The sequence below is a fragment of the Falco cherrug genome, chromosome 15 (assembly GCF_023634085.1).
Source record: "Falco cherrug isolate bFalChe1 chromosome 15, bFalChe1.pri, whole genome shotgun sequence".
In the NCBI taxonomy this organism is placed as follows: domain Eukaryota; kingdom Metazoa; phylum Chordata; class Aves; order Falconiformes; family Falconidae; genus Falco; species Falco cherrug.
In genome coordinates this window covers 3,075,301-3,103,262 of record NC_073711.1, presented here as the reverse complement: position 1 = coordinate 3,103,262, position 27,962 = coordinate 3,075,301, and the positions used below count along the sequence as shown (strand labels likewise).

The window sequence follows — 27,962 nt, the reverse complement described above, 5'->3', positions numbered from 1 at the left end:
CTGGAGCATGGACAGAACCTGGACAGGGGGGTTGTGTGGACTGGAGTGGCCTGGAAGGGCACAGCCCTGAGGGGGGGCGGGCATTTCTGGACCACCCAGCTTGGGTTCTGTCAGCTCCAGCTGAAGGCTTTGACCTGGTCTGAGGCCAAGCAGCACCGTGGGCTCTGGAAAGAGAGGGACTCTGGAGATGGCAGCCCCAGACCTCCAGCCCCACTGCCACAGAGCCCCATGCAGTGAGACAAAGCCCTTGCAGGTGGTTGCACTAAATGGCATCTCAGCGTGGCCCAGCACTGGCTCAGGGGCATGACCAAGGAGAGGACTGAAAATCCTTGGGCAATAGCATAGAATAACAGAATCATTTAGGTTCAAAAAGACCTTTAAGATCATTGAGTTCAACCCTTAAACCAGGACAGCCAAGTCCACCCTAAACCATGTCCCCAAGCACCACATCTATGCAGGTTTTTTTAAATATCCCCAGGGATGGTGACTCCACCGCCTCCCTGGGCAGGCTGTCCCAGTGCTGGACAACCCTGTCAGTGAAGACATTTTTCCCAGTATCCCAACTAAACCTCCCCTGGCACAACCTGAGGCTGTTTCCTCTTGTCCTGTCACTTGTTCCTTGGGAGAAGAGACCGGCCCCCACCTCGCTGCACCCCCCTTTCAGGTAGTTGTGGAGAGCGAGAAGGTTCCCCCTTGAGCCTCCTTTTCTCCAGGCTGAACCCCCCGGCTCCCCCCGCCACCCCCATCAGCCTTGTGCCCCCACCCCGGCCCCTGCCCGGCGCTGGACACGCTCCAGCCCCCCAGTGCCCCCCCTGCCCTGTGGGGCCCAAACCTGCCCCCAGGGCTCGAGGGGCGGCCGCACCAGCGCCGAGGGACAGTCACTGCCCTGCTCCTGCTGGCCACGCTGTTTCGGCTACCAGCCAGGGTGCTGTTGGCCTTGGCCACCTGGGCACCTTGCGGGTCACATCCAGCCGCCCCCCCAGACCCTTTCCCGCCGGCAGTTCCCAGCCCCCTGCCCCCAGCTGCCTGGGGCTGGTGTCCCCCCGGGCACGGAGCGGTGCTGAGCCTCACACCACCGGCCTCGGCCATCGCCCCTCAGCCCAGCGCCCCGGCAGCCCCCCGCCCCCAGCAGGTCAGCACGGCCCAGCCGGGTGGCACCTGCAAACGTGCCCAGGGGGACCCTCGGTCCCCTCGCCCTCAGTGAGGATATCACACCGGGCCGCGGGGCCCGGGGCACCCCCGTGTGCCCAGCGGTGGGTGACGGTAGGGGGCTGGGGCGGGGAAGGAGCTGCTCGCTCCGGTTCGCAGCCTCGGCTGCCGCCGGATCACGGCTCCCCCCGCTCCCACCTGCGAGCCCGGGGCCGGGCCAGGCGCGGGGCCAGCACGGAGGAGCCGGGGGCGATGCCAGCCCCGGGAGGAGGATGCTCCAACCGCCCCCCTCCTACCGGAGCATCCTTCCAGCTCCTCACCTCGCCGCCCGAGGGATTTCCATCGGGATGGTCTAACCCCCCAGCTTATTGCAAGTCCAGGTTGAAAAACTATGGGAAATTAGGTATTTATTAAAAAAAAAGTTATAAGGGAGGGCGCTGGGGGCCGCCCGGCCCCGCGCACCGGGGCCGCCCGTGCGGAGCGGGGCGGAGCGGGGCGGAGGCGGTGGCGAGGGGGCACATGCGCCGTGCGCGCACTGCGGAGCGGCGCGGAGAGGCGCGCAGCGGGAGCGCGGCGGCCGCCGCAGCCCTGCACAGCCCCGCGGGGCCGCCGCGGAGCCCCCGCCCCGCGCAGAGCCGGCGGAGGTGAGCGCGGAGGGATGCGGGAATGTGCGCGCCCTGGGGAAGGTGGGGGGTCTCCCTCCGCGTGTGTGAGTTTGCCGGGGGGGACACACGACACCCTCGCGGAGGCGCTTTGCCGCCGTTTTATTTGGGTCCTCTGGGCTTTGCATCGTTGGGGGGGGCAGGCATCCTTGCAGGGAGAGGGTCCCTCACCGCTCGGCATCCTTGCGGGGGGGGGGGGTGGGCCGCTTGGCATCCTTGCATGGGGAGGGGGTGTCTCCACTGCTTTGCATCCTTGCACGGGGGGTCCGGGCCGCTTTCCATCCCTGTATTGCAGGGGTGTCCCCCACAGCTTTGCATCCGTGGGTGGGGGGTGGGTGCATGTCGCTTTGCATCCTTGCCTTGGGAGTTGTCCAGCTGCTCTGCATCCTTGCGTGAGGGGGTCCCTCATCACTTTGCACCTATTCGGGGGGGGGGGGGGGGGGCGGTCCTCCACCGTTTTACACCTTTGCATGGAGAGGAGGGAGTCAGGCTGCTTTGCGCCTTGGGGGGGGGGGGGGGGGGGGGGTTGGACACACGACCCTCCCAAACCACTTAGCACATTTGCATCATGATGTTCTGGACCTCTTTGCATCCTTGTGTAGGTCGGGGGGAGCAGGGGCCATTGCATCTTGTATGGAGGAATCCTATCAGCTTTAGAGCCTTGCAAGGGGGGGGTCAGATCTCCTTGCACCCTTGTATGGCAGGGGGAGTGCTGTCACTTTGCATTCCCGCATGGAGAGGTGGGTACCAGGCTGCTTTGCACTCTTCCATTGGGGTGGGTGGGGGGAATCACCTTACATCCTTGCATCTTGGGGCGGGAGAGAGGATCCACTGCTGCTTTTCATTTTTACATCACTGGGGAGCAGAAGCTGGGCCCGCTGTTGTCTGTGCAGGAAGAGGCACCTATAAGCAGGGTAGGGCAGGGCTCATCACCCCCTGGCTGGATGGTGCTGGGGGCATGGGCAGCTAGGTGCTGCAGCCTGCTGTGGGGCCAGGGAAGTGGAGAGGACAGGGCCAAGTGGGGCAGAAGCCTGGTGGCACCTGCCATGCATGCCCCACCCCCCCAGCCCTCACTGGGTTTTGGACACCCCCCCCAGTCCAGGGCAGCCCCCCAGGCAGGCTGCAGGCAGCCCACCCACCCCCCACCAAGGGTGCAGAGCCTGGGCCTCCATGCTCAGTGATTCAGCTACTTGCAGGGAGCTTGAATTTTATCACTTAAAACTCGAGTTCTTGCTGCCTCGTGGTGGTGTCAGCGTGATAAAATACCTATGGATTAAGATGCTTTTTAGTGTAGTTTTGTGGTTGCTTTGTCTGCAGCTGCCTGGCGTACAGCAGCCGGCTGCCGGACACGAGCCGGAGGAGGGGAGCACAGGACCTGGATGTATGGGTAGATTGGCAATGGCAGAATTAATAATTCATCTTCAAAACTTCAGCGTGCCAAGGCACACCCCTTGTTTGCTGCATCTCGTTGCCTGAATTTTAGAAAGGTTGCTAGTTTCATTAAAAAAAAATAAAAGGAATTTTGATGGCATTTCTGTATCTCAGTAGCATCCCCCTGTGACAGGTTGAACAGCTTGGTGATTAGGGGAGATTGAAGGCAGCATTGGTCCAGCAAAACTTCATCTGGCAGCTAGAAGGTTAATGTGCACCATGCTCTTCTGTCGCAAACGCAAACTCAGAGCACGCCAAGGGCTCTTACACATAATGCCTGTGATGCAACTTAGACCCCAAATGTCCGCTCCTTTCCCGAGGAGCTGAAGCCCACAGAGAAAACTCGAGATGAAGCATATTTTGCTTTGAGCTGTCATCTCCCTTGGCCCAGTTCTGAACCAAAGATGCTCATCCTCCATTTTATGGTGGATGACAAATCAACTGCGAATGCCAAGATCTTGACAAGTTACGAACAGCCCTCAAGCCAAAAGTGTTAAAATTAAAAAAAAAAAAAATATATATATATAAAAAAAAAAGCAAGAATGCTTTTTGCAGAGCTGCTCATCCAAAAAGCCACCCTCTGAGCTGCACCCCACGGGCAGGAGCTGCAGCATTTTGCACATCTCTGTGAGCAGAGGGGATGCAGGCAGCTCCTCGGCAGGAGCTGTGCCTGCACCCCCCGGTCGCACCCAGATTTTTGCAGGGCTACACGTACAGCACCGGTGAGCAAAGTGGCCCCATCAGCCTGGGAAGGGGCTGCCCAGCACCCAGCACAGCCTCGGCAGGGAACCACATCTGAGCTGGCTGGGAGGGCTGGAGATGCTGGTCCTGCGGCTGCTCCCAAAGGCAGTGAGTGCCGGGTTTCCAGAAGGACCCTTGCCGCTCGCCGAGGGCTTCCTGGGTTTATCAAAGCGCCTTCTATATTGGGGAGAATAAGGCTGGTTTGTTCAGCAGCGTCCTGCTCACACAAACTGCCAGTGAGCAAGCTCGCTCCTTCTGTTAATGAGCTGAGCACAAAAGGGAAAAAAAAATGTCATTGAAGATTTTCCTTTGGTGATAGAGAGTCATTAAAAACAACACATGATTCCTGGGCCAGCGGGATCTGTACGGCTGGCTGTTCCCACCACCGCATAAGGCAGGCATCGCTGCTCCAGGTGCTCCCAGCACAGGAGCCACACAGGGAGCAGCCGAAGGATGACAGAGGAGGATCACACATGGTTTCATCCACACCTTTTTTTCCACCCCTTTCTCCCTTCAGCATTAGAGTATCGGGGAACTGCATTTGCATGGATTTAGTTTGTATGCACAGCAGAGACAGAGCCAAAAGGTGGTGGTGCCGGGGCTGGCAGCAGCTTCTGTGGGATGGGAAGGACCCGATGAAGCGGCCCACAGCTCCGTGACTGGGGGGCACCGAGGGCTCCCCACTTCTGAGAAACCAAGCAACAGAACCCAAAACCCACATCAATGAAAACCCAGGGAAAACAACTGCCTGAAAACCGACATACCAATTGACAGCATTTGCTAGTTGCATACCTGGAAAGAAACATGGAGATAAAAAAGAAACCACCATGTTAAAGAACCTGTTTGTTTTAAAGCAGACACGCAGCAGGACGAGCTTTTTATACCAACCCCAAGGTAGCGAGGCACTTGCATTTATGGCCTCCTCCTAAGCAGGCGTTCTGGGGAAGGCTGGCGTTGCAGAGCCCAGCCTTCAGAGGCGTTTGTGATTTAGAGGCAATTTAGTCAAGTGCTGTTCCTAGAGCTGAAACATTTTGCAGTAGAAGGGGGGGGGGGGAAATTCCACACAAACTGTGGCATTTACTAATAAAACTCTTCAGGAATATTTTTAGCTGTGATTTAACGTTCTGTTGCACTTTGCTGTGAAGTGTTCGCACGCTGAAGCCTGCTGGCAGTTGTTAGCCGTGGTAGAGCTGCCTTTGGCTGAGCTAGCAGAGGAGGAGAGCTGCAGATGGACTGGAGGAGAGGTGCGGGCAGCGTTCCCAGCCGGGGTGGGTGATGTGCCTTCCCAGCGGGGCACAGGTCACCAACTCAACCCCAACCCAGGCAGCAATGCCCCAGGGCCGGCCAGACATCCAGCTCCCTCCTCCCTTTGGCTGGAGGGCCTGACCCTTTCCCTGCAGCTCAGCCCCAGCGTGTTCTTGGCCGACAGCAAATACACCTCCATGCAGCCCAGGGTCAGGGCTGAGACCTCTCAACTCATTTCATCTGTGCTGTGGGGGCAGTGAGTCCACAGCCTCAGCTTCCAGATTCCCCCAAGCCGACAGCCTGCAGATGGGGAGCCAGAAACATCCCATGTCCTAGGGGCTTTTCAGCCCCCGAGGGGTTTTGCCACCCCATGCTTTGCTGTGAGATGTGCCAACCGTTCTCGCTCACTTGGGATGGGGCTGGGAGGCTTTCTGTGGCCTCAGCCCATTTGTAAAGCCAGAATCCTCCAGGATGCAGAGGTCTCAGGGAGGGGACAGGCAGTGGCATTGCTTCTCACATGCCCATCAGCCTCAGTGCAATCGTGAGTTTATTCTCACTGAAGATCTGCCCTCTGGTTTATTTTAAGCAAGGGAAATGCTTGAGATCCAGCCAGTTTAAATATATTTAATTAACCTTTGGACAATAGCTCTAGAGTGATTATCAGCTTCACACAAAGCAATGACATTTGTCATGCTGGTAGTGTTCACAGTCATTTGGGCTAGCAACAAATTAAAAAGTGGTCACAGATGCATTTTGTAAATTAGAGCAACGAGTCGTTGCAGTGCAGATCACACTCCATTTTGTGTGAAGTAAATCAGCAGATCTGGTCCAGCTCTTAGCAAGCAGTTTTCTCTGCATTGCAAAGAGCCACCTGCACAGTTTTTCCTAGGTTTGTTGTTTGATTTTTTTCCCTGAGACACCAAAGCTTCAGCCCCTATAGGCTTTGCTCTCCCTCCCGAGGCTGTTCATGGCCCACATCAGCCAAACATCCAAGGGTGAGAAGCAGGAGTTTAGGTCCACCAGAGCCAGATGTTGCCCCTCAACCATTAGGTAGCTGCTGGTGGCCCCATCTGTCCTCTGCAGATTTGTCCTGTTATTCCTTGAACCCTCCTGCCTGGATTTCCAGCATGCTCTATGGCAGAGCTCCACAAATCAACAGCTCAAAAGCCTGCTGCTTTTGCAGCTACCTCTCATGTCTGTCTGCTCAGAAACACTGCACACCCCAGGGATCCTTCCCAGCCCTCTCCCATACCAGGTCTGTTTGCCAAACTCCACAGAACAAGCTCCTTCAAGCACTGTCAAGCCCAGCTGAGTGTCACTTCCTCCTCTTGTCCTCTTCCTGACTCCAGAGTCAGCTTTTTTTATTACCTCCTATCAATATTTCGGGACTGCCTTGTGTCTTTGTCTCCCACCAGCCCCCACAGCCCTTCCCCACCCCGCCATTCCCTGCACCAGAGCATGGGTTGCCATCCTGAACAGGCACTGCGAGATCTGGAGTGTCTTGTTCTTTTGATATTCATTTGTAAGCTTTTTCAGCTTTTGTTCAAGGATAATAGATTTTCAATATACCACTCTGGGTTTTTGTGCTACTCTGGCTCCTGGCATCCAACCAAAGCTTTTGCTCCCTTGCAAAAGCCTCCGGTTCCTGGCAGCGTCTGGTCCCCAGGGCTCAGCAGCGCCTTGGGGAGCCCAGCTCAGGCAAGAGCTTCGATTGCAAGGGCCGAGTGAACGGACTTACCAAAACCCGGCCCAGAACGGGGCTTAGCAGAGGAGCTGACCCAAACTCCAGCCTTCGGTGTGGCTGTGTCACTGCACACTTGCCTGCGTTCTCCCCAAATCCAAGCTCAGGGTTTTCTTGGCCATCTGACACATGATGAATTAGATTTCCCATGGCTGTCTTGTACAAGCTCAGCTGCTCCTTCACCAGCCATCCAGGTGTGATGCATGGGTGCCATGCTTCAGTACTGTCACATGAGGTATTGAAGGTACATCGACGGCCAATTTGTTTTTGCAAGCTGGACATCGTGCCCAGCCCAGCCTGGCTCACCTCTGCCATGACTCCATTCCCCATCCAGGTTTTTCCTGTAGGGACACCCAGCTACAGAAAGCAAACCCTAAAATTGCCTTCTGTCCCACCTTGGCTCGGTGAGGGAGGGTGGCAGCAGGGGAATTTCTCTCTCAATGTTCCCTGCAATATGAAGCAGGGCACTGGGGCTGATGCTGCAGGTATCAGGTACTCACCAAATCAAAAATCTCTCATGGAGATTAGCCAGCACCTGAGAAACATGCTGTCATCAAGCCCATTCCTCCTTGCAGAGCCATCCAGAGCATGCATGATCCTTCAGGCCACTTTGGACCCCAGCGCAGGAATCCAGCGTGGCTTTGCAAGTCACAGCTCAATCCCCTGCTCAGATGGAGAGGGCGAGTGGGTTTGGGGTGCAGTGGAGGTGAGGAGACAGTTATGTACATGAAAGGCTCTTGCAAAGAATATAAGGAGCAATGGCAGGACATGAAACTCCATTTTTTGGACCTCTTACAAAACAAGAGCTGCTTTTCTGCCCCTGATGGACCCCAAGGACTTAAGCTGCCAGATGTGATGGCTGCTGAGATGAAGGATGACATCTGGAAGGGGCCAGCTGTAGGGGTCACCTGTGTGCCAGCATCTTGGTCCGCAGGGATGGGGCTGGCAGTCCTGCTCTTGTCTCCCAGCCCTCTTGTGCCGCCTGGGAAAGCAGGGGCTGCCTTTCAGCAGCACCAGCAGCTCCAGGGGTTGGGATGCTGCGTTCAATTTGCTGGTTGTTCCTTGGGAGAAATCAGCTTCTTGGGGCAGAAGGTAAACTTTATTTCTGGTCTCCTCACCTCCCCTGCCTGGGCATCTCAGCTGGTATTTATTCGGGCAGCAGCGAGCTGGATGCGGTTCCCTTCCAAGCTCCTCTGCTTGGTTTGGAAAGCCGTTGGAAGGCTTCATCTGCACAAGCTAATGCCCAGCCTGGGTAGGATACAGCAGATGCTGGGGTGGATCTGTGGCCATGAGCAGCAGCCACGGCTCGTTGCAGACCAGAGGGGGCTGTGAGCTGGCCTGCGTTCCCTGTGCTGGCTGCTGTGGGCTGCCCCTGCTAGACAGGGCGATGGTGGGGACCTGGGCTGAGCAGCCCGATGAGTGTCCCAGAGGACAGGCAGCTCGGGGGAGTCAGTGCCACCACCTTGGTAGGATGCTGAGGAGCTTTGACAGATGCATTGTGGAAACAGTGGTGTGCTACCCCAGGAAGCAGCTATGCACCAGGGAGAAGTGGGCGCTTTCTAGTTACCAGCAGCAGCAGCGAGTCTCTCCTTGGCCTGACAGCTGAGACTGTCACCGCTGCCTTTCACTAGTGACTTTTCCCAGTACAACAAGATTCAGAGTTATCAACTTTCTCAGCAGCTGGGGAGAGGCAGAGTGATGGAAGAGCTCCCCCCCAGTGTACCTGTACCATGACAGTGGCTCTGGGGAAGCTCCTGGTCTGTCCCACTCCTCCTGCCTTCCACCTCCAGGAAATTCCTGCTGGGTTTGTGGCTCCAGTTCTCCTCCTGCAGCCTGACACTGGCGTTATCCCACTGAGGGCTCTTCGCTTCCACTCAGGAGACAGCAACACCTCATGGATTTTAGTCCATGTAAGCGATACCAGAACCTGGCTGCTGTCCCCAGACCCAGCAGAAGAGATGCTCACCCTACAACAAACGACCCGTAGACATGCAGAGAAATGGGAAGGCTCAGGTCAGCAGAAGGTTTGGCTGGTTGAGGTTGTACCTTTCAGTCCCACATCCATGGAGCAGCCAAGCACCGAAAGCAACCGGGGCCATTGCATGAGGAATAAAAAGAGAAGCAAACCTTGCTGTGGGTGGTTGGAAAAGCCTGTATAACCACTTAAACCTGAGCGGGGCTTTGAAGATGAAGAATCGTCAGGGCTTGCACAGTTATCCCAAAGCAGCTGAAAGGTGGGAGCAGGGGGGCTGTGCTGAGCCGGGCAGGGCAACACTGCTGGCTGGGGCTGGGGTCTCCCTGCAGCTGTGGAGCCATCAGCTGTGTCTCCTAACGCACTCTCAGCTAGAGAGGAAAGAAAGACCTGAACCCTCAAGGGCTGGTGTGTCTCCTGAGCTGCAGTGGGAGAGGAGGGCAGCAGCAGGGCAAGATGGTGAGAGCTTATCCCACCTACAGGCATCCATCACCAGCAAGGACAGACACATGTATCCCAAGGGAGGACTTCAGGAACTCCTTCTCACACTCCCCGTGCCAGAGCAGGTGTTCTGCAGCAGAGCCCAGCCCAGGGCTGTCTGGGCAGGGTCAGACACCTTACACCAAACCTGGAGCAGCCCGGCAAGGTGGAAGACCCTTCCTGACGTCCAACCTGAGCATGGACACCAAGACCAGGCATCCCACCTGCCCTGGATCAAGTCTCCCCCGCCAGCAGCACTGATGTACCCCCAGCTGCCCCTGCCCTCGCTGCGCTCTGCAGCACAAGGACAAGGCCCCCACATTAAGCGAGCAAGGTGCTGCCCCAGCCTCACCACCTCTGCCCTTGCTGGGGTGCAGCAGGGCCAGCGGCAACAAGGGGAAGATGAGTGGGAGCCCAGGGTGACCCCAGCGCAGGACCTCACCGTCACTGCCCCCAGGGCCAGCAAGCAGCAGGCAGAGCAGGCAGCAGGGTCTGCTAGCAGCCCCAGATACAGCCAGAATCAAGTGACCAGGAGGCAGGAGCCAAAGGGGACAGGGACACCCACCCTGAAGATGATGCCAAACCCAGGACTTGCCCAGGGTGCCAGCACCCACCTAAGGGACCCACCTGGGGTAGGAGCTGCTTGCAGGGATGAGGTCCAACAGGGCATGGCCAGGAGCAGGGCTGCAGGCCAGCAGCATCCTTTGAGGCAGGGCTAGCACCCTAGCTGAGCTTAAATAACCTCCTGGGCCCATGGGTGGGGGTCCCAGGTGACGCTGCTCAGGGCCATCAAGGGCTAGCAGTGCCCATGGAAGATGGCAATTTGGCCCTGCAGCTGCTGAGATGTTGCTTTACTGGTTGCCTGGCAATGCCCAGCTGGGCTGTACTGGGGGTGCCACAGCCGTCACAGCCAAGCCCAGTGCACACAGTGGATTGGGCCATGGTGCTGAGCACTGAGGTGGGCTCTGGTATGGCCATGTGTATGGAAGAAATGATTAATTGCTCTTGGCCTAACTCTGTCCATGTTCAGGCTTCTCCCCCTTGCACCTGGCACCTCTGTGCCTGGCAGGTCCCTGCTCCTGGGAGCCTTTTCCTGAAGGTCTGAGGACCTGCCACCAAAATCACCCCCTCAAAGCCTTGGAAATTACCCCAAATATGTGCAGAAGCAGCACTGAGCATAACTGAGCATCCCTTCACTGGGCTCAGGCCAAGCTGCCAGCACTCAGGATTTGTGCATGGCCTCTTGGTGGGTGTGAGCAAGATGCACTGGTGAGGACAGAAATGCGGTTGGTGCCTGTGGGGTTCCGTGTAGCCCATCCCCACCCAACACGTTGTGATCCCCTGCATTAGGCCAGGCCTTAGGTCGCAGGTTTTAGGTCAAAAGTTGGGTTTTCAACCCAGAAGTCAGAGGTTTGGTGCCACTGGTGCATGAGGGATGCTGTTCCAGCAGGTTGAGGTGGCACCTGTCGCAGGAGGGCATGGCAAGGTTTCTGATCCCTGGGTTCCTGCTAGCAGCCATCAGCTGGGGAGGTTAAAAGGCAGCTTCTCCCATGGCTCAGCCAAAGTTGCCTGTCCTGGCTACCCTAGCTTAAAAATGTGTGCCTAACTCCTCCTTGGCTTCTTCTGCTGCAAGCTCTGAGTCTTGTTAGGGCTTATTGTGGGGGAGGTTAAAGGGAACTTTCTTCTCCAGGGATGCTCTCCCACGGCATGGTCTCAAATGCTGTTATCAGACCATGTACTCACCTTCTGCCCCTCTTCAAGCCTGTCCCTGCTGGGAAGTTTCAGACCTCAGATCCTTTTTTTTTCATTCCCCTCTGGAGTCCCCATGAGGGACGCAGGCACGGATGGCCCTGGTTCCTCCCAGGCCCCCTGCGTGGGGACAGAAAGCCCAGGGTGCCGGTGGCTGTGTCCCAGGCAGATGCTGAGAATGGCTCTTTGTTTCCCGTTTCTAATTGCTGGGCCCAAGCAGCTCGTTAACCGTTCTGCCCCGTGCCCTGCTGTCCCTGCAGCCACTGCTTGGGGGGAGCCCCCCGTGGGGATGTGCTGGGGCTCAACCTCTGAGTGTGGATTTGGGGGGGACACATAAAACTGGCTCAAAGCAAGCTTGGGGTGAATCTCCCAGCATTGCTTATCTCTTTATGCAGCCCGGGAGGCGGGGTGTTCAGGGGGTGCCTGAACATGGCCAGAGCAGAAATCCATCAGCGGACATCCAGGGCCTCCCCTGCAAACTCTGTGCCATTTTTCCCAGGTGAAAAATAACCTGTTTGGGGTTTTGGGAGCCAGGAACAGTACCATCCCCGCCATCCATATACAGTGACTTTGGGAAGCGCCAGAGGACATGTGGTTTGCTCTGAGCCCAAAGCATCGTGCAACCCAAAGGAGGGTTCAGGGCTGGGGTCCTTCCCACAGTGCCCCGATTGCCCTGGGGCAGAGCAGCGCCCAGCGTTCTCCCCCCTGTATGTACAGATCTGGGAGCACAATCAGCCCTTTGGGAAGCTCGATATGAATGATTTAGAAACAAGTTTTGGACTCTTTCATGGAGAGAGCTTGCATTTGCATTTGAAAACTGCGGAGGAGCTGGTGGTGCTGGTGGGGGGACGGGAGCACTGGCCGGTTGCTATCAATGGGAAACTGTTCTGTCTAACGCTCCCGGGGCCAAAAAATGTGAACTCTGCAGATTGCTGGCTCCATTCATGGTCAGAATTGCTGGCTCCGTTGTTGGTGCCTGGCTGCTCCACTCCCAGCTATTAACGGCTCCGCTCAGAAGCTGGTTTTCCTTTACTGCCGAAGCAGAGGGTTTTTGTGAAAGATGGGGTGGTTGGGGGTGCCTGGGATGTGAAACGGGGGGATTCAGCTTGCTGCATTCAGGACCTGGGAAGGCTGTTCGTGCTCTCCAGTCCTGAGATCCAATTCACAGTGATTTCAGTGCTAAAGCCATCAGTTTGCCTTTGCATTGGGAGCAGAGCAGAGTCCTGATGCGCTCATATCACCTAAGACCCTCTTGTGCCAGCCTGCGGGGTCACGGCCTGCTTTGTGCCTGCCCATGTCCCAGTCCCAGGCTGCAGCATCCCAGGAGACGCCACCATGGTTAATAAATGCTCCTTTTTTCTTTTTTTTTCCCCTCCTTGCTCAGCCTGTTTCACATCACTCGCCCTTTACATCAGTGGGGTAACCTGCCCCCAGCACCCCCACCTTCTACCCCACTGTGCCTATCCTTCATCCTTCCTCACCTCCCAACGGGTGCTCTCGCCGGAGGTGAAGCTGTTGGGTCCAGGCATCTCCCTACATCTCCTTGAGCCCCATAGAAAATAAAGCATCCCCAGTTCAGGTGGGACCGGCGGCAGAGCCGGGGGGCACGCAGGGATGCTGTGGGGCCGCACAGGGATGCTGTGGAGGGCAGGGGTGAGCTGGCGGTGGCAGCTTGCCTCGGTGTAGTGTGTGCACAGATAAAACCCCGGAGAGCTTTGCACTGAGCTGGAAATAATGGCATTACAAGCGCTTGCTCGCTTCTGGCCACTGTTTGGCTTGGATGAGGCTTTTCAGGGCTGGCTGAAGGGCTGCAGCACATGGGGATTTGCTCCTAGTTTAAGCACAGCTCCAGGAAGGTAAGGGAGAAAGGGTCCCCGGGCACGTTGGCTTCAGCAGAGCACAACAGCAGGGACAGGGCCCTGGCATGGTCCTCACCTCCACCCTGGCATCCGTGAACTCACTGGCATCTGGAGGTTTGCACCACGGAGCATCCCCTGCTTGGAAGAGCCCTGCTGCTGCAGCACAGGCTGCACCCACCGTGCCCAGCACGGGCAGGATCAGTGCCCCAGGCAGAGGCCAAAGGAAACAGCGACAAAAATCAGTGATTGGTAAAAACTGGGTATTTTCTTTTTTTTTTCCTTCCTTTCTCCTTTGCCCAGGAGAGGCGTGAGGGCTCGCCGGCAGCATGCCGCTGGTGAAGAGGAATATCGAGCCCCGGCATCTATGCCGGGGGGCTCTTCCCGAGGGGGTAACGAGTGAGCTGGAGTGTGTCACCAACAGCACACTGGCTGCCATCATCAAGCAGCTGGGCAGCCTCAGTAAGTCACAGCGAATTGGTGTGGGGTGGCAACAGGGTGGGGGGATGCTGATGGGATGCTGGGATACTGGTGGGATGCTGGTGAGATGCTATGGTCCAGTTCCAGTCACAGAGAAACAGGGGCTGTGCAGACTGCAGCCATCCCTAATTCAGGGGGAGTTATAAATATTAAAAATTATAAATATATAATAACAAATTATAAATTTAAATATAAATATGAATTTATATAATATAAATATTTTAAAAGGAGGATGCTCAGGGCCAAGCCCCAAGGGGGAACCTGGTGATGTTTTTAAGACCCATTTTGCTCCCATGGCTGCTCTGTGCTATGGGGGATGGAAAGCCTTTGTGGGCCCCTTGCTTCTCGACTTGGCCAGAAATAGGAAGGTCAGGTGAAGATTAAAAAACCCCAACCTATTCTTTTTAATCTTAGAGCTTTATAAGGAAGAGAGGTCTATATAAAAGGTCTAAATCCTCAGCTGTCTTCCTGCCCTGGGACTGATTTCAGCAGAAAAGGGGAGGATGAGAGCACCGTGCACACCAGTGTGAAGGTTTAATAGGGGCAACCTATTTCACTGCTGAATATCAACTTAAAATAGAGAGAGACGCGCAGGCTCTCCCTCTTTCCCCACCTCCAGAACTAGATTATTCTCTAAAATACTCCCAGAAAAATAGAACCTATATTTAGGGAGCTGCTGGAAGCATGGCATCTCACATGAGCAGCACCCATGGGTGCTCAGGCTGTGGCTACCTCATCCAGGGAAAAAGGAAATTAAATACAAATGGCCAAGCTGGGTGACAGGCTGAGCAGATACCAAAAGCGCTTTGACCTCGGGAGCTGTTTGGTACGTGGGTTTGGAGGAAGCCTCAAGGAGCTGGGGTGCTGGGCTGGGTGCTGTAGCCTGCAGGTGTCAGCAATGCTCTGCCAGGCGCCCCACGCAGCCCTGTGATAATAATAACCCGAATAAAGAGCTATCGCAGCGATGCACCAAGCCCTGCAGGAAAAAAACTGCTCAAGTCAAACAAACCACAGCTTCTCCCTGCTGCCCTGCTCGTGGTTTTCCACCTGCAGGGCTGGGTTTCCACAGGTCATGTGGTGTGATGGTGGGTTTTTGGCTGCAGATGTCCTGGTAGATCCAAAGGCTTTCTGGGGCACGGACTGCGCTGGTTCAGTGCCTCCCGAGGGTCCTGCTCGCCCTGAAAAGGATGCTTGTGTGCAGAGGAGAGGGCAGGAGAAGGGGGGGTGCTTTGTACTCCCTTCCCTCCGTGCAGCCCTTTGCCAGGTCTGGGGGAGGCTGAGGCTCAGCTCCCAACAGAACAAGGCTGGGGAGAGAGCCCCGCAGAGCTGGCGGGGAGGTGGGTGGCCCAGGGGACGGGCTGGGAGAGGGCTGCCTGCCTGCCACCGGTGCCCCTGACGGGTGCGTGTTGCCCTCTGCCAGGCAGGCACGCCGAGGACATCTTCGGCGAGCTGTTCAACGAAGCCAACAGCTTCTACATGCGGATGAACTCACTGCAGGAGAGAGTGGACCTGCTGGTCATCAAGGTGACACAGCTGGACTCCACCGTGGAGGAAGGTGAGGGGCTGGGGCTGTTTTGGGGTGACAGCCGGGTGCAAGCGGGTGGGAGACATGCTCAGGGCCAGGCCACCCGCCATGCCTGGTTTGAGGGGCTGAGGCCACCCCTGCATCCTCTGTCCCTCCCGTGCCCCCAGTTTCACTGCAGGACATCAACATGCGGAAAGCCTTCAAGAGCTCCACGGTGCAGAACCAGCAGGTGGTGTCTCGCAACTCCATCCCCAATCCGGTGATGGAGATGTACCAGCGCTGCGACAAGCCCCCGCCGCTCAACATCCTCACGCCCTACAGGTAGGGTGGCTGGCATATTGCTCCTTGAGGGGACCAAGGGGATCCTGGGGGATTCAGGGGGACCCTTTCCAGTGGAGGCATCAGTGTGTGCACCCCATTTGCTGCTTGGTGAGGGCTGAGAGGCTGTTTTTTCCAGTTGCTGTGTCACCATCCCCATTTTGTAGGGTGCTTGGGATGAGTGGCCCCACACAGTGGTCTGCAGGTAGTGACCACTGTGCTGGACATGTTCGTGGTGGGGCAACAGCTTATGGCCATGGTCACACCAAACCCCCCTGTGCAGGGGAAGGGGGGTCTCTTCCCTTGGCTGATAATCCTTTTCCCTTCCCAACCCGGCAGGGATGACAAAAAGGATGGCCTCAAATTCTACACTGACCCCTCCTACTTCTTCAACTTATGGAAGGAGAAAATGTTGCAGGCGACGGAAGATAAGAGAAAGGAGAAGCGCAGGCAGAAGGTAACGGGCAGGCAGGGGACACTGCAGGGGCTGGAGCCGGGGCTGCCTGGGACCTGGGGGCCAGTCGCTTTTCTGGTGCATCCCGCACACTCCCCCGCCCTCATGGTGGGTGCATCTCGCAGGGCGGGGTGATGCTCCCTGGGTACCGCTCATGGTCCGGAGGAGGCAGGCTGGAGATGGAGCCGTGGCTTGTCTTTGCCCTCAGGAGCAGCGGCTGGTGGAGGACTCCACTCGGGAGGTGAAGAAAGTGAGGAAAGCCCGCAACCGGCGCCTGGAGTGGAACATGATGGCGTATGATAAAGAGTTCCGACCCGATAACAGGTTCTCACCATCCCCCTATCACATGGCGTCATCGGAAGGATCACTGTCCCCAGATAATAGGCAGGTTTTACCTACTATGCATTTAGCTCACCGGCTCTCCCTTGGTTTCTCCGTCTTTGGGGGGGACGTGTTGCCCACAGCAGGGTTGGGGTGAGAAGCCATAAACCCACGGTAGCTTCATGGACAGCTGGTGCCCCCAGGGTCGCCTCCTGGACCTCAGGAGCAGCCTTGGTGTTGGGATGGTCGGAACACTTTCCATTTAGCAGCTAAGGGAAGAGACTGGTTCAGCTGTATTTGTGTCCTCCTCCCCTCCACTACCTCTCTGCTTGCTCATATATCTATATTTTTGTGGCCATTCTTTGTTTTGTTGTCTCAACCCCAAAATACTCCCAAACCCACATACCCCAGCCCAGCCAACCCCCGTCCCAGGAGTACGACGGTTGGGTTTTCCTGTGCCACAGATCTTACGCGTCGGATGCAGCCGACCACTCGTACCCGGCGAGCCCCAACCACCCCGCACAGCTGCTGGCCCCAGCATCCCACCTGGCCCCAGCGGAGCACAAGGAGGGGGTGCTGGCGGCTGCCCCCCCCCAGGAGCACGTCTATCGCCCGGCAGCGGGCAGCCGGCAGAACAGCCTCAACCGCCTCCAGCAGCCCCACGTGCCGCAGCCCCCAGAGGCTATCCTCAATGGGCCGAGACCTCACTTAGTCAAGGATTACGGGTAGGACTCCAGCTTGCCTCTCCTCTTCTGACAGAGGGATGCCCAGGGGAAGGGGGGCTTGGGGGGGGGGCCTGACCCCCTATTTCTGGGCTGATGTAGCGGGGAGAGCCCTTCTCTGCAGCTGCTGTGGTCCAAAACCCGAGGCCAAATGAGTCAGGAGCACTTTTGGGGTAACCTCATCCCAGATAAGGGGACAAGGGGGATGGAGGGGATGGTTTTTTTCCCCTGGGGTGTTGGCTGCCTTCCCACCACCGCATGCCCCATAGCCCAGCCCACTGGCAGAGTCCCCCCAACTCCATGACCTTGGGACAGAGCTTACATGGGGGTCCAGAGCAAACCAAGCCACAGCAGAGCCAGCCGGGGGCCTGGGGTGGGTGATGGGTGCCATCATTCCTTGTGCTGCTGACACAGCTATTGCCCTTCTGTTGCAGCCCGCAGCCGGTGCCGATGGCAGAGTACTTTGTGCCGCCTGCCCCACCACCCCCGCCGCCCGTCATCCCCTCCGCCCAGACCGCCTTCGACAGCCCCATCTCGGCTCCCCCTGCCCTGGCCCCCGGCTCGGCTGCCCCCACCTCCTACGCACCCTCACCGCCCCCCGCACCCCCTGGCCCCTACTCTGCCTCTCCGCCGCAGGCCGGCCCCATGGGACCCCCAGTGGCCCCACCACCACCACCACCGGGGCCCCCCGCCGTTGCCGCCTCTCCGGCGCACTCGGCATCACCCCCAGCACCCGCCGTGGAGCCCCGGAAGGCGCAGATCCCACTGATGCCCATGAGCGATGCCCGGAGCGACCTGCTGGCAGCCATCCGCAGGGGTGAGCGTGGGGCTGGTGGCGGGGGGAGGGGGATGGGCAGGTTCCCAGCGCTGTGGCAAAACACCTCTTGGTGTGGAGTTGGGTGGTGGTGGCTTCGCTGAGTGCCAGGTGAGCCCCAGGTGGCCAGGTGGTGCGTGAAGATGGTGGCAGGCAGGTGGGACCTGGGGAGGGAAAGAAATGCAGGGCAGGGGGGTGCAGGAGGTGGGGAAAACCCGTTGCCAGAGGCAGTACGGAGCCCCACAGGGATGAGCAGCAGCTCCCGTGAGTGTGGCCACCATCCAGGCTGTAGCAGATGATGTGCTCCAAGGTCTCCCATTTCCCCTTCCTGCAGATCTTCAGCTCAAACAGTAGATTTAACCCTCAAGAAGGTTCAGCCTCTTCAGGTTGAGTGGAAGCAGAGGAGGAGCTGTATTCTATTATATAGCTGTATAATCGCACGCATCTCATTCTTATCTCATATATCTTGGTAATCGCATGCATCTTCCTGCAGGCAGGCTGCAGCCATCTCCTTTCAGCCCATACTTTTGACTGGGGGGATGCTGCACATTGGGTGCACCCATGGGTGCTGGGCACATTGCCCCTAAAGCCTTCCCCCCTTTCCGACCACAGGAATTCAACTCCGGAAAGTCCAGGAGCAATGGGAACAAGAGGCCAAAAAAGAACCCGTGGGCAATGACGTGGCGACGATCCTGTCCCGCCGGATCGCAGTGGAGTACAGCGAGTCCGACGACGACTCCGAGCTGGATGATAACGAGTGGTCAGACTGAGGGGCCCCGGGGCTGGGCTGGCGCGGAGCTCCCCGGCTCCATGCCAGGTGTGTATAGGCACCTTCCCCAACGTCAATGCCAACAAGCGCAGGCGGCCCCGCTCATTCAGGAGCTTTGCTTTTACACTATGTCAAAAACCCTTCGGGCAGCAGCAGCACTGGTAGGATACACCTCGGAGGCAGTGAGACCAGAAATTAGCAGCACCTTCACATTTAATGACTTCCAAAATACTCTGAAGGCAGGTTAATAGGATTACTCCAGGTTTACACCTGGAGCAAGACCAGAGACTAGCCCTGAGTGTGCTTTGCTAGAGAAGGGATAGCCAGAGGCAGTAGTGCTTTTCCAGCTCGATGTTAAACGTGTTAACGAGAAGCTCCTGGAGAAGCAGCCTGTTTGCACAGCCGGTGCCACCATGGGTGCGCAGCGATGGCCGCGCACTGGGTTTGGGGATGCTCCGCCGCCGGCACCTGTAGTAGAGTCAGGCAGCTCCGAGAGCTGCGTGTGAGCAGGAGCCGCCTTCCCCATAAAGCAGCGCACCACGTTTTGTGGCAGTCATGTCGGGAAGGTCACCATCATGCTGTCGCTCCCTGCAGAAGAACAAGGCGGTGGTGACCTGAGCCTGTTTCCATCCTTAGGACCAGTTTTCTGGGAGAAAGGGGTGAAAGCAAGGCTTCTGCAGCTGGCAGGGAAACCCAGCGCTTGTCTGGGCTTTGAAAGCTACGATGTGTGGTGTCCTCGGGGCGGGGGAAGGGGCTGCCAGCAAAGGAGCATAGGTGTCCTGGGAGCTTCCCCAAGCCCAACTCTCCTTGGTCTTAGCGCTACGCCATTTCAGTGTTATTTGAAAAAAAAAAAAAAAATGAATTAGACAAAATGCTGCTTTTAGGTAAACCCTCAACTTGCACTTTGCAGCCCCACAGACTGCACCCGTACAACTGAGATCAGCTCGGACCCAGGCACTACTTGCCCCTGGCCTGATCCTGCCCCGTCCCTTACCCCACAGGCGGGCGCTGCTGGGGGAGCCTGGCGAGGGGGGCCCCCACCACGGCGCTGAAAATACCACTTTGCTCATCAAAATAGAGTGTGATTCATCGAAGGCTTTTCACACAGCCGCAAAGGGAGGAGGCACAGGAAGGCAGAGCAAAGGGGTGGGGAGTATGGAAGATACCACAGTCAGGGTAAGAGCCTGCGGAGACAGGGAGAGGCTCCCACCAGCAGAAAATGGGCCAGGACCAACCGTGGACTTGCCCAACAGTGTCCCCAGGTCCTCTCTTGTGTTCCCATATACCACCAGTCCCCGAAGGGAGGAAAACCAAGTCCCCATGTTGCATCTCTTCTGGGGAGGAGCTGGGCTCTGAGCCCACCTCCCCCGCTCCCCCAGCAACTGTGTAGTTGGTGGCTACAAAGGTAGAATTTTGACCATAAATGACCAGCCCTATAAAGGAGGTGGGAGGATATAGCTGGGACCCAGCAGGCTCAAAGGCTGATCCCTAAATTCGTCCTGAGAAATACTGGTGTTGAACAATGCCCCAGGCATCTGCTCGTTTCCCCCAGCAAGAAACCCTTCGTGGCGAGATGTGATGAGCCCCCTACCCAGCTGCTGAGAAATAGCCCCTCCCTTCCACTGAGTGACACAAAGTGGCCTCTTGTCCCTTGGACATGACACCTCCCGCATCTCCAGCATCTCCAGGTCTGGGCTGCAAGCTGTGGTTCCAAGCGGGGGGCTCGAACGGAGGAGCAGTGTGGGTGTGGGAGAGGGGAAGGATGGATGGGGAAGGGTTTGGGGTTCAGCCCCCCTTTCCTTAGGGAAAAATCCCCTTGGCTTCAGCAGGGCTGATTGTTAGAGCAGGAACTGCAAATAAAATCCTCAAATTTAACCCCAGAATTCCTCATCTCGACAGCGCTGATGCTGTTTAAGGTGCTCAGGTGCTCGTCCCACTCTGCCTGTTGATGGGCAAGCTCTCCCAGCGTGAGGAAGACCCAGCAGCCTGGGATTAGCTGTACGGATCAATTCCGGGTCCCACGCATGGCTGCTGGGAGGCTGGCAGGGAGGCTTGGCATCTCCTGTCTCGCTGTGCAGGCAGGCAGGGCAGAGCAGGCAGGGCAGGCAAGAGGCAGCAGAGCAATGGGATGCATGGAATAGCTCATCTGCAACACCCAGGTAAAACAGGATTGACCAAAGGAGGCAGGGAGACACGATGCGCCACAGGTGAGCAGGGAATTCCTGATGCTGGGTGCTCATTGAGAGCTCTCGTTTCTGGTGCTGACCCTCTGAGATGCAGAGGACCAGCAGCTGCTGGCCACAACCTGGCGCTGGCAGCCGGGAGGGCACCCCTGGGGTGGGCTTTCCTCGGCCAGGAGCAAGCTAGGAGAAAGGCTTGTGAAAATCCAGAGCATCGTTTAAGCAGTCACCTGTTATTAATAATAGACATGACCATAATACTGTTTGTATGTGAAGAGCAGGGCAAGTGTTTATTTGGATAATTAGGAAGAGTAATAATCCTTTGTGAGAGAGAACAGCAGAGGGCTTCTGCCTGTTACGGGGGTCAAAGGGCTGCAGAATCGGCCGCAGGGACCCCGCCGGCACTCGGGCAGAGCCAAGGAGTCCCACCAGCACATGCAGGCAGGGACGGGGCTCTGGGACATATGGGGCTGGCTCATCCCTGAGGTCCATGACTGCCCCAGTTCTGTAAAGCTGAGCTGATTCTGGTGGGAACTGGAGAAGAGCAGAGTGCCCCTAGAAGACTGTGTCCCTTCTTTTCATGCACTAGTTGCTTTGTGTGTGTCACATGAAACTGGCCATTCTGGTAGGACTCCGTTGGTGCATGGCAGGTCAGGACTGTCCCTGCAGCCCCCTGCTTCCCTGTCACCTCACAGCAACTTTGCTATGCTCGGGACTGGCAGCAGTCAGTCAACCCGTGCTACTATCAGGGTCAATGCCGTTGCGTGGAAAAGCGCGTGACAATCACATAACTCAGGCCTTGCCTGCCCCGTGCACAGCCTCATCCGCGGAGCAGGTGCACAGCTAGAAGCCTCAGGGGTGCAAGTAGCAAGGCTCACCCCCATTTCCTCACACCATGTTCTTGCACCATCCTCTCCGCTTCCCAGCCCCCAATAACCCAAGCCCATTCCGCACGCTCAACTCCAAAGCAAGTCAGCAGGACCGTAACCTCCCAGCATTGCCCATTGCTTGAAGACATCACAATCCAGCTCTTCCAGGGATCTGAACCACCTCAGCTCCACTGAAGCTATCTTGATACCAGGGATGGGGCCGATCCCACAGGTAGCCTCTCCCCAGTGAGATGTCTACATCAGAGCTCATTGCTCAGGATTCTTCTGTAGCTGATGGAGAAGTAACCTGTATAGTCAGGGTGGGCTGGAGACACCCATTTCTGGTCTGATCATGGCACACCTTGCTCTTCCCAGCTCTCTGCTGGCAGCACCATGAGGCAGGCAAGCATGAGGTGGCACTGAGCACCCCAATCTCATGACACTGCCATTCCTGCAAAGCCAGCTGTGCTGGTGGGCCAACATCCTCAGTGCCTTTGCTTGGGAGACTCAGCCGTGTTTGAGGATGACCATCTTTATTTTAGGTGTATTCATCTATTTTTTGCCCAGGTGACCTATGAAATCCAGCACAAGTGACACTAAGTCCTTGGCTGGGCTGGGTTAGCTCTGCTGGAATTGGTTGTGCAATACTAATTAACACTGGCTGGCTGACCCATATGCTGCATACTCGATATTTTGTACATATGTGCCTATTTCCTTATACTCTTCCAGAAATAGGCCATGCTGCATTACACAACCCAAAATGCTCAAATCCTCACGTGGGCTGATATAAAAGTGAATATTCAAATATTTTATCTAGCTTAGCAGCCATTAAAAATACAATCCAGGTCGCAGATGATTGAATTTCTCCTCTCTCAAGTGTACCAGAAGTGGGCTGAGGAGATAGATGCTCCTGTACATTAAGGTTTCATGTTCCATGTTAAAATATAGCGGTGGCATTTCATTGCCAACAGATAATCACAGAGTGCCAAACATTTAATGAGCCCAACCGATCTCTCGAGAGTTCCTCTTTCCATTTTATCTGCTTTCTCCTACTTGCCAATTTATGGGCATAGATTAAAAATAATAAATATGACCGCCAACAGGGGGAAGCGTATTCCGGGTGCATGCAAATGAATTGGGCTGGAGTTGGCAAAAGAGTAAATAAGCCGGTTTGGTTCTGCTTAGAGATATTAACAGAAGGCCACAGTCCTTGAGGTCCATCAGAAACCTCTTGGACAATCGCTGATTTATCTGAAGAGGGACATTACGGGGACCACCGTGCCTGTGGTACACCAGTCGTTGCCTGTGAAGGCTACATCAGGTGTGAAGTCTGGTCTTGCTCAAGTTTTATGAAGGTTGGTGGAAGTCTGCCAGTGTTCACTCATCCTGGCCTTGCACCCTCAGGGTCTCCTTGATTTTGAGTGAACATTGGAGCTCGCTGTTGAGCCTGGCAGCTCTTAGAGGATCAGTGTCCTGAAGGAAAAAAGGATTGGCTAGTTTCTAACTTTCCACCCTGGGCAGACACCTAGAGAGGAGCAAGCATCACATCCTATGAGAGCTCCTGCTTTTGCAGCTGTTTTATCTTGGGAAGGTTTTATTCTGGTGACAGACGTAAGGCTGAACATGGCTTCTCCAGAGAGCTTCCTTCACCTAAGAGCCCTCAGGTTTCCTCCCAGCAACTTTTCCATCTCTGTCTCCCTTTCAAGACACCCAACAGCCTGAACAGAGGCTTTGCACGCTCCCCTGGGAACAGAGCCTGAATTAACACCGCAGCTTTAACGAGAAGTGGAAGTTTCCCTCGGAGGGAGGCAGGCTGTAGCACTGGAGGTGGTATTTTGGATGGTGCTTTCCAGGGGTGCGTGGCCAGCAGGAACACCATGCCATTTCCTTGTGGGTGGACCATGGAGGGCCATGGGAAGCACTCCCTGTTGTGGGATGCTGGCAAGGGGAGCTTAGGCTGTTTCTTTCACCATGATTCCTGTTTTCCTGTAGTAGTAATTGTTACTTCAGGGTAAGGTTTTCTCTGCTGGCATGTCACTTTACAGGTATTTTTTTTTAAAAAAAAAAAGGGGGGGGGGGGCAAGGACTTTGTCCTGAGGAGTTTACAGTTTACAGCAAACACCATATAACCTGCACTGCACTTTAGAAGCCTCAAATGCTCACTCGCCCATGAATTTACCCTCAACTGGGCAGCAGCACTTTGAGGACTGCTGTCCCTTCCTTAGGTGACCCCATGACCAGTACCACAACTGCATCCCCCCGCTGACAGGCAGTGGTGGGGCTCTCCTGTCCCTTCACTATCCCCACGCAAAAGTGCCTGAGCAAAATACAGGAGTGCCAAGACATGCTGGTTTTGTTTCCGAATGGGTCACCATGCCCTCCGTGTGAGCCTTTCCCAGTCCCCACACAGCTGTGCTCCCCTGGGATGACCGTGTGACAGGACCCATGCCCAGGCACACCGTTGCACCTACCTGCCACCGCTTGGAGCTGCCCATGCAATTCATGCCATGGCCTCTAAGCTCATACAAAGCATCCTCCTTCAGGCACTTGTACCCAAGCCAAGACTTTGAAATATTTTGATCTTTTTGAGAGTCAAAGGGGTGGGTTTTTTGTGAATCTGATCTTCCTTTAACAAACCCTAGGTTTTCTAGGATCATTCACTCAAGCTTTGCTTTCTCCAGGCAAGAATGATGCCTGCATTTTGCTGGGGGAGGAAAGGAAAAAAAAAACCCCAAACAGTCAAGAACATCAGTTGGGGGTGGGGGGTGCCCCAAAGCTTTCAGTACCATTCCCACAAGCAGGGTGGGAAGAGGACACTAGAATATTCCCAAAGGAGGACTCCATCCTGGTGTTGTCACTAGGCTGAGGCAGAGCCTGCAGCAAGGGATGGGCTCTTTCTCTGGGCAATCCCCAGGCAAGACCTGGTTGGGACATACTTGGCCACAGTATCCCCTGAAGGCAGTGTTGGTGCAACGTCAATATTAATGTCTGTCTGACATTGGTACAGGACCCTGAGGCCACAGACACCTCCATAGCACTACATGATGGTAGATCACTGATGCTTCATCCTCCCACGGGCATCTCTCCCAATAGATACCTTCCCACAGGTGCCACCTTCCAGAACAGCAGCCAGAGATCCCTCTAGTCTTTCGTTCCTGCTGGGAACAGGCTTAGATTTGCTGTTATCAGTGTGTTCAGGGTCTTGTGAGCCCAAGTGTGCATGAAGTGAGCCCTTCCCTGCACACCTCTCCCACGGTGGCAATGCCAGGGGACTGGGCTAGCCCTGGGGGACTTTCAGCCCCATGGCAGTTCTAGCACTCAGCTGCATAGCACGTCTTCAAGTATAGAGGGGAGGAAACAAACCAGAAAGAAAATAGACTGGCATTTTTCAGTTGGTTATGCTCCCACCACTCTGTATAGGAAAACCCTGCGGTAGGTGAAGCCCCCTGCAAAGCCACGGAGGGCGGTGGGGAGGACAGACCTGTGCTCTGTGCCCATGTTGGGCTGCAGCACAAGGCACAGGATTGCGCTGTGACAGAAAGGACTCGAATCAGATCTCAGGGAAAGCTTTCTTGAGGTAAAGATGGAGAAACCCTGAAGCAGGTCACAGAGGCTCTCCATGGAGGGCTTTGAGAAGCAGGTAGGCAAACACCAGAAAGGAGCACTGTCTGTGACCCTGCGTTGGGCCAGGGCATGGTGGAGGTGTCCTCAGGACATCTCTTCAAACCTGGCGTGTTTGTAGTTCTGCCTCATCCCCTCTGGGGTTGCAGCAGCACTACTACTCGTTGGATCTGCCCCAGCAGGTTACAGCCCCAGAGCATTGCCCATCAGCCAGGGCAGCCTGCTCATGTTCTCCCTTAGCTTTGGTGCCCATTTGCTGGTTTTGGTGTTGACCCTTGAATACAATAAGAATAAGCTGCACTACAGAATAAACACCTGAGAGGGAAGGATGGGAACTAACCACAGAAGATCAGGATGGGCAGCTGTTACTGCCACATTTCAATAGTTAGAAGGCAGCAGCTCCAGCAGTCTGCTCCTCCAGACCACTCACGGTCCACAGACTGCAGCATGTGAACCATGCTGGTACCTTAAGGTGAACAATTTAAAAGATACCCCTTGATTTGGGGTAGCTCAGCTGAAGGATCCAAACAAAAAACATGCATTACAAAACTAACAAGCAGACAACTTACATGTCATTTCCAGAAAGAAAATCAGTTCAGTCTCTTTCCCCCGGATGCTGAGGGAAGGCCAGACCCAGCGTTGCTTCCCAGCAAGCCACTAAAAACCAGAGCAGTTATCACCACAGCCACTTGCCAAACTCAGTTCCTAAGAAACCAGGTTTTAGGAACAGAGCAAACAGCACAGCAGCCCACAGCACAAGAAGGAGATGGATCTCCTGCCACTGTAGGGAGGTGCTTTTGTACCTGAAGCTCCCACCCTAGCTCAGGTTTTTCAAATCCCAATATTTTTCACCTGTTACCCATGCTTGAGTGTGCCTGACGCCTCAGCTGGGAACACTTACTCCACAGAAAGTCACTTCTTGCCATGAAAAAAACAACCATAAAAGTCTTGCGTTGGAATCAAAGTGGACTTTGAGCCTGGTGACCTGACTGTGGTGCCTGTTGAGGAGCTGTTGATTTCCCGCTGGCAGCAAGAGCATCTTCGGCACCGTCCTGCCAGGTCTCCAAAATCCTTACTGTTATAAGCTTCACCCCCACCCCCTAAAGTTATTTTTCTACTGAGATGTTTCAGGTCTACCTTTAGTTCTGGCCAGTGTTCCACGAATGTGGCCTCTCTTTGTGGTGCCTTTCAACTCAGATCAGAGCAGATTAGGGAAAAGAAAGAAAACCCCCATCAAAAAGAAACCTTTTTCTCCAAAATGCACTTTCAGGAGCGTTTTGGGGCTGACGGCTCCTCTTCTCAATAGACTTCCTTCATTTTGGGGCTGCTTGACTTGCCTGGGGGAATCTGAAATGGGATGTCCCCAGCATGAGCTGGGGCTGGTGCCGAAGCGTTGCTGGTGCTTCCCTCTCCTCCGCTTGCGGCTGTGTCACGCGTGGGGCTGGGGCCAGCGTTCCCGTTGGGAGAGCCACGGGGCCACGGCAGTGTGGCAGCTCCTTACTGACACAAGTGCCTTTTCTGGAGGTCCCCGTGGCATGGCCGAGGAGCGGGGGGCTCCCGGGGTGGGGGGGCTCACTGAGCTGGGGCAGGGCAGAGCATTTCCAAGCGTTTCTGGTGCTCAGCTTGTCCTCACCTGGGTGGAAACCTGGACCTGCCCAGACCCCGAGGCATCCGCTGGGATTCCTCCTTCCTTGTGCACAGGCTTTTACCCCCACAGCTGCGCAGGGGTAGTTTTGGGAGCAGCTTACTCCAGTGGTGGCCAACTCAAGGAAAACCTGCTCCGCCAACCACACATCTCCGGGTGCACGTGCAAACGTTGCACCTTTGGCACGGGACAGTCCCCAAGAGGACATGGTGGGCCTGCAGGGAGGGAACAAACCCCGTCACCACTTTGTTGTGGGACACCAACACCTCTGGCTGGGGCCAGGCACTGATGGAGCATTATTTTGGGTGGCAATGAAGGCAGGTGAGGACCATCCCCTGCTCCCTGTACCCGGCAGCCCGGGGACCAAGGCTAATCCAGGCTGGGCTGGGAGCACCCCAGACACCCCAAAACCCCCTCTGCACTACCCAAACTCAGCAGATACAAACTAGGCAGACCTCCTGGAGCACTGGGGCAACCAGACCTCCTAAAACAGAACATCTGGGAGCAGGCAGCTTGAGCCAAGCATTTTAAAAGCAGTTTTCTCCCCTTCTGGCACCAGCCGATGATGCATACAGCCTGGAGCCAGGGCTGTGGCCGGTCCTTACGGAGGTTGGCTCCAGCTCTGCAGGGACAGGGAGGTGCCAGCCTGGTGGCACCTTGTGGCTGGCTTCCCGGGGTGCTCAGCATCGGTGGGGCTGCCCCAAAAAGGCTCATTTGTTAATACTGGCAGAAGTATTACCCATATTTCCTTTGACTTGCTGTTTGATAGAAGCAGCTGACGGGAGAAGGGCATCTGTCCCGAGGGTCACCCGTTACAGGCCGTAACTTGATTTCCATTATTATATAGTTGACATTAAAAAAGGAGATGTTCACTGTCTAATGGGGTCTTTTAACCATGTGCACTTAGTCAATAGGTGAGTAGATGTTGCTGCTTGTATCTATCTACCGTACCCAGTTGCTACGTGTGAACAAGTGTATTTCTCCCCAGTGTTGTGGGTTCTGCCTGTCGTGACACGATGATGGAAAGGTAGGGACTGCGTCGGTCGCAACACGAGCTTTCTTCTGTACAGTGTAGAGAGGAAACTCGAAACGACCCGAAGCACCGCTTGTAACTACATTTGTTCAAAAAATGTCATCTTAATCCCAAACTGTTGACACTTTATGCATGTGCTTATTAAAAAAAAAATTAAAAAATAAAGATTTTAAGAGGATAAAGTA

At 55.8% G+C, this 27,962-nt stretch overlaps 1 protein-coding gene across 3 annotated transcripts; it reads left to right on the top strand.

The window, feature by feature from the left end:
- Nucleotides 1-1,388: 1,388 nt before the first annotated feature.
- Nucleotides 1,389-27,962, top strand: LOC102050638 (actin-binding protein WASF3-like). 3 transcript variants are annotated; one of them, XM_055727761.1, is made up of 9 exons: nt 1,389-1,552; nt 13,330-13,488; nt 14,927-15,061; nt 15,199-15,352; nt 15,689-15,806; nt 16,012-16,187; nt 16,589-16,849; nt 17,281-17,663; nt 18,273-27,962. In XM_055727761.1, the coding sequence occupies exons 2-9, from the start codon at nt 13,356-13,358 to the stop codon at nt 18,428-18,430; spliced, it is 1,518 nt and encodes a 505-aa protein (XP_055583736.1). In that variant the 5' UTR covers nt 1,389-1,552; nt 13,330-13,355; the 3' UTR covers nt 18,431-27,962. The 3 variants fall into 3 exon arrangements, with proteins under 3 accessions (XP_055583736.1, XP_055583737.1, XP_055583735.1); XM_055727762.1 differs by lacking the exon at nt 1,389-1,552 and adding an exon at nt 1,681-1,793 and having other exon boundaries at nt 16,012-16,127; XM_055727760.1 differs by lacking the exon at nt 1,389-1,552 and adding an exon at nt 1,681-1,793.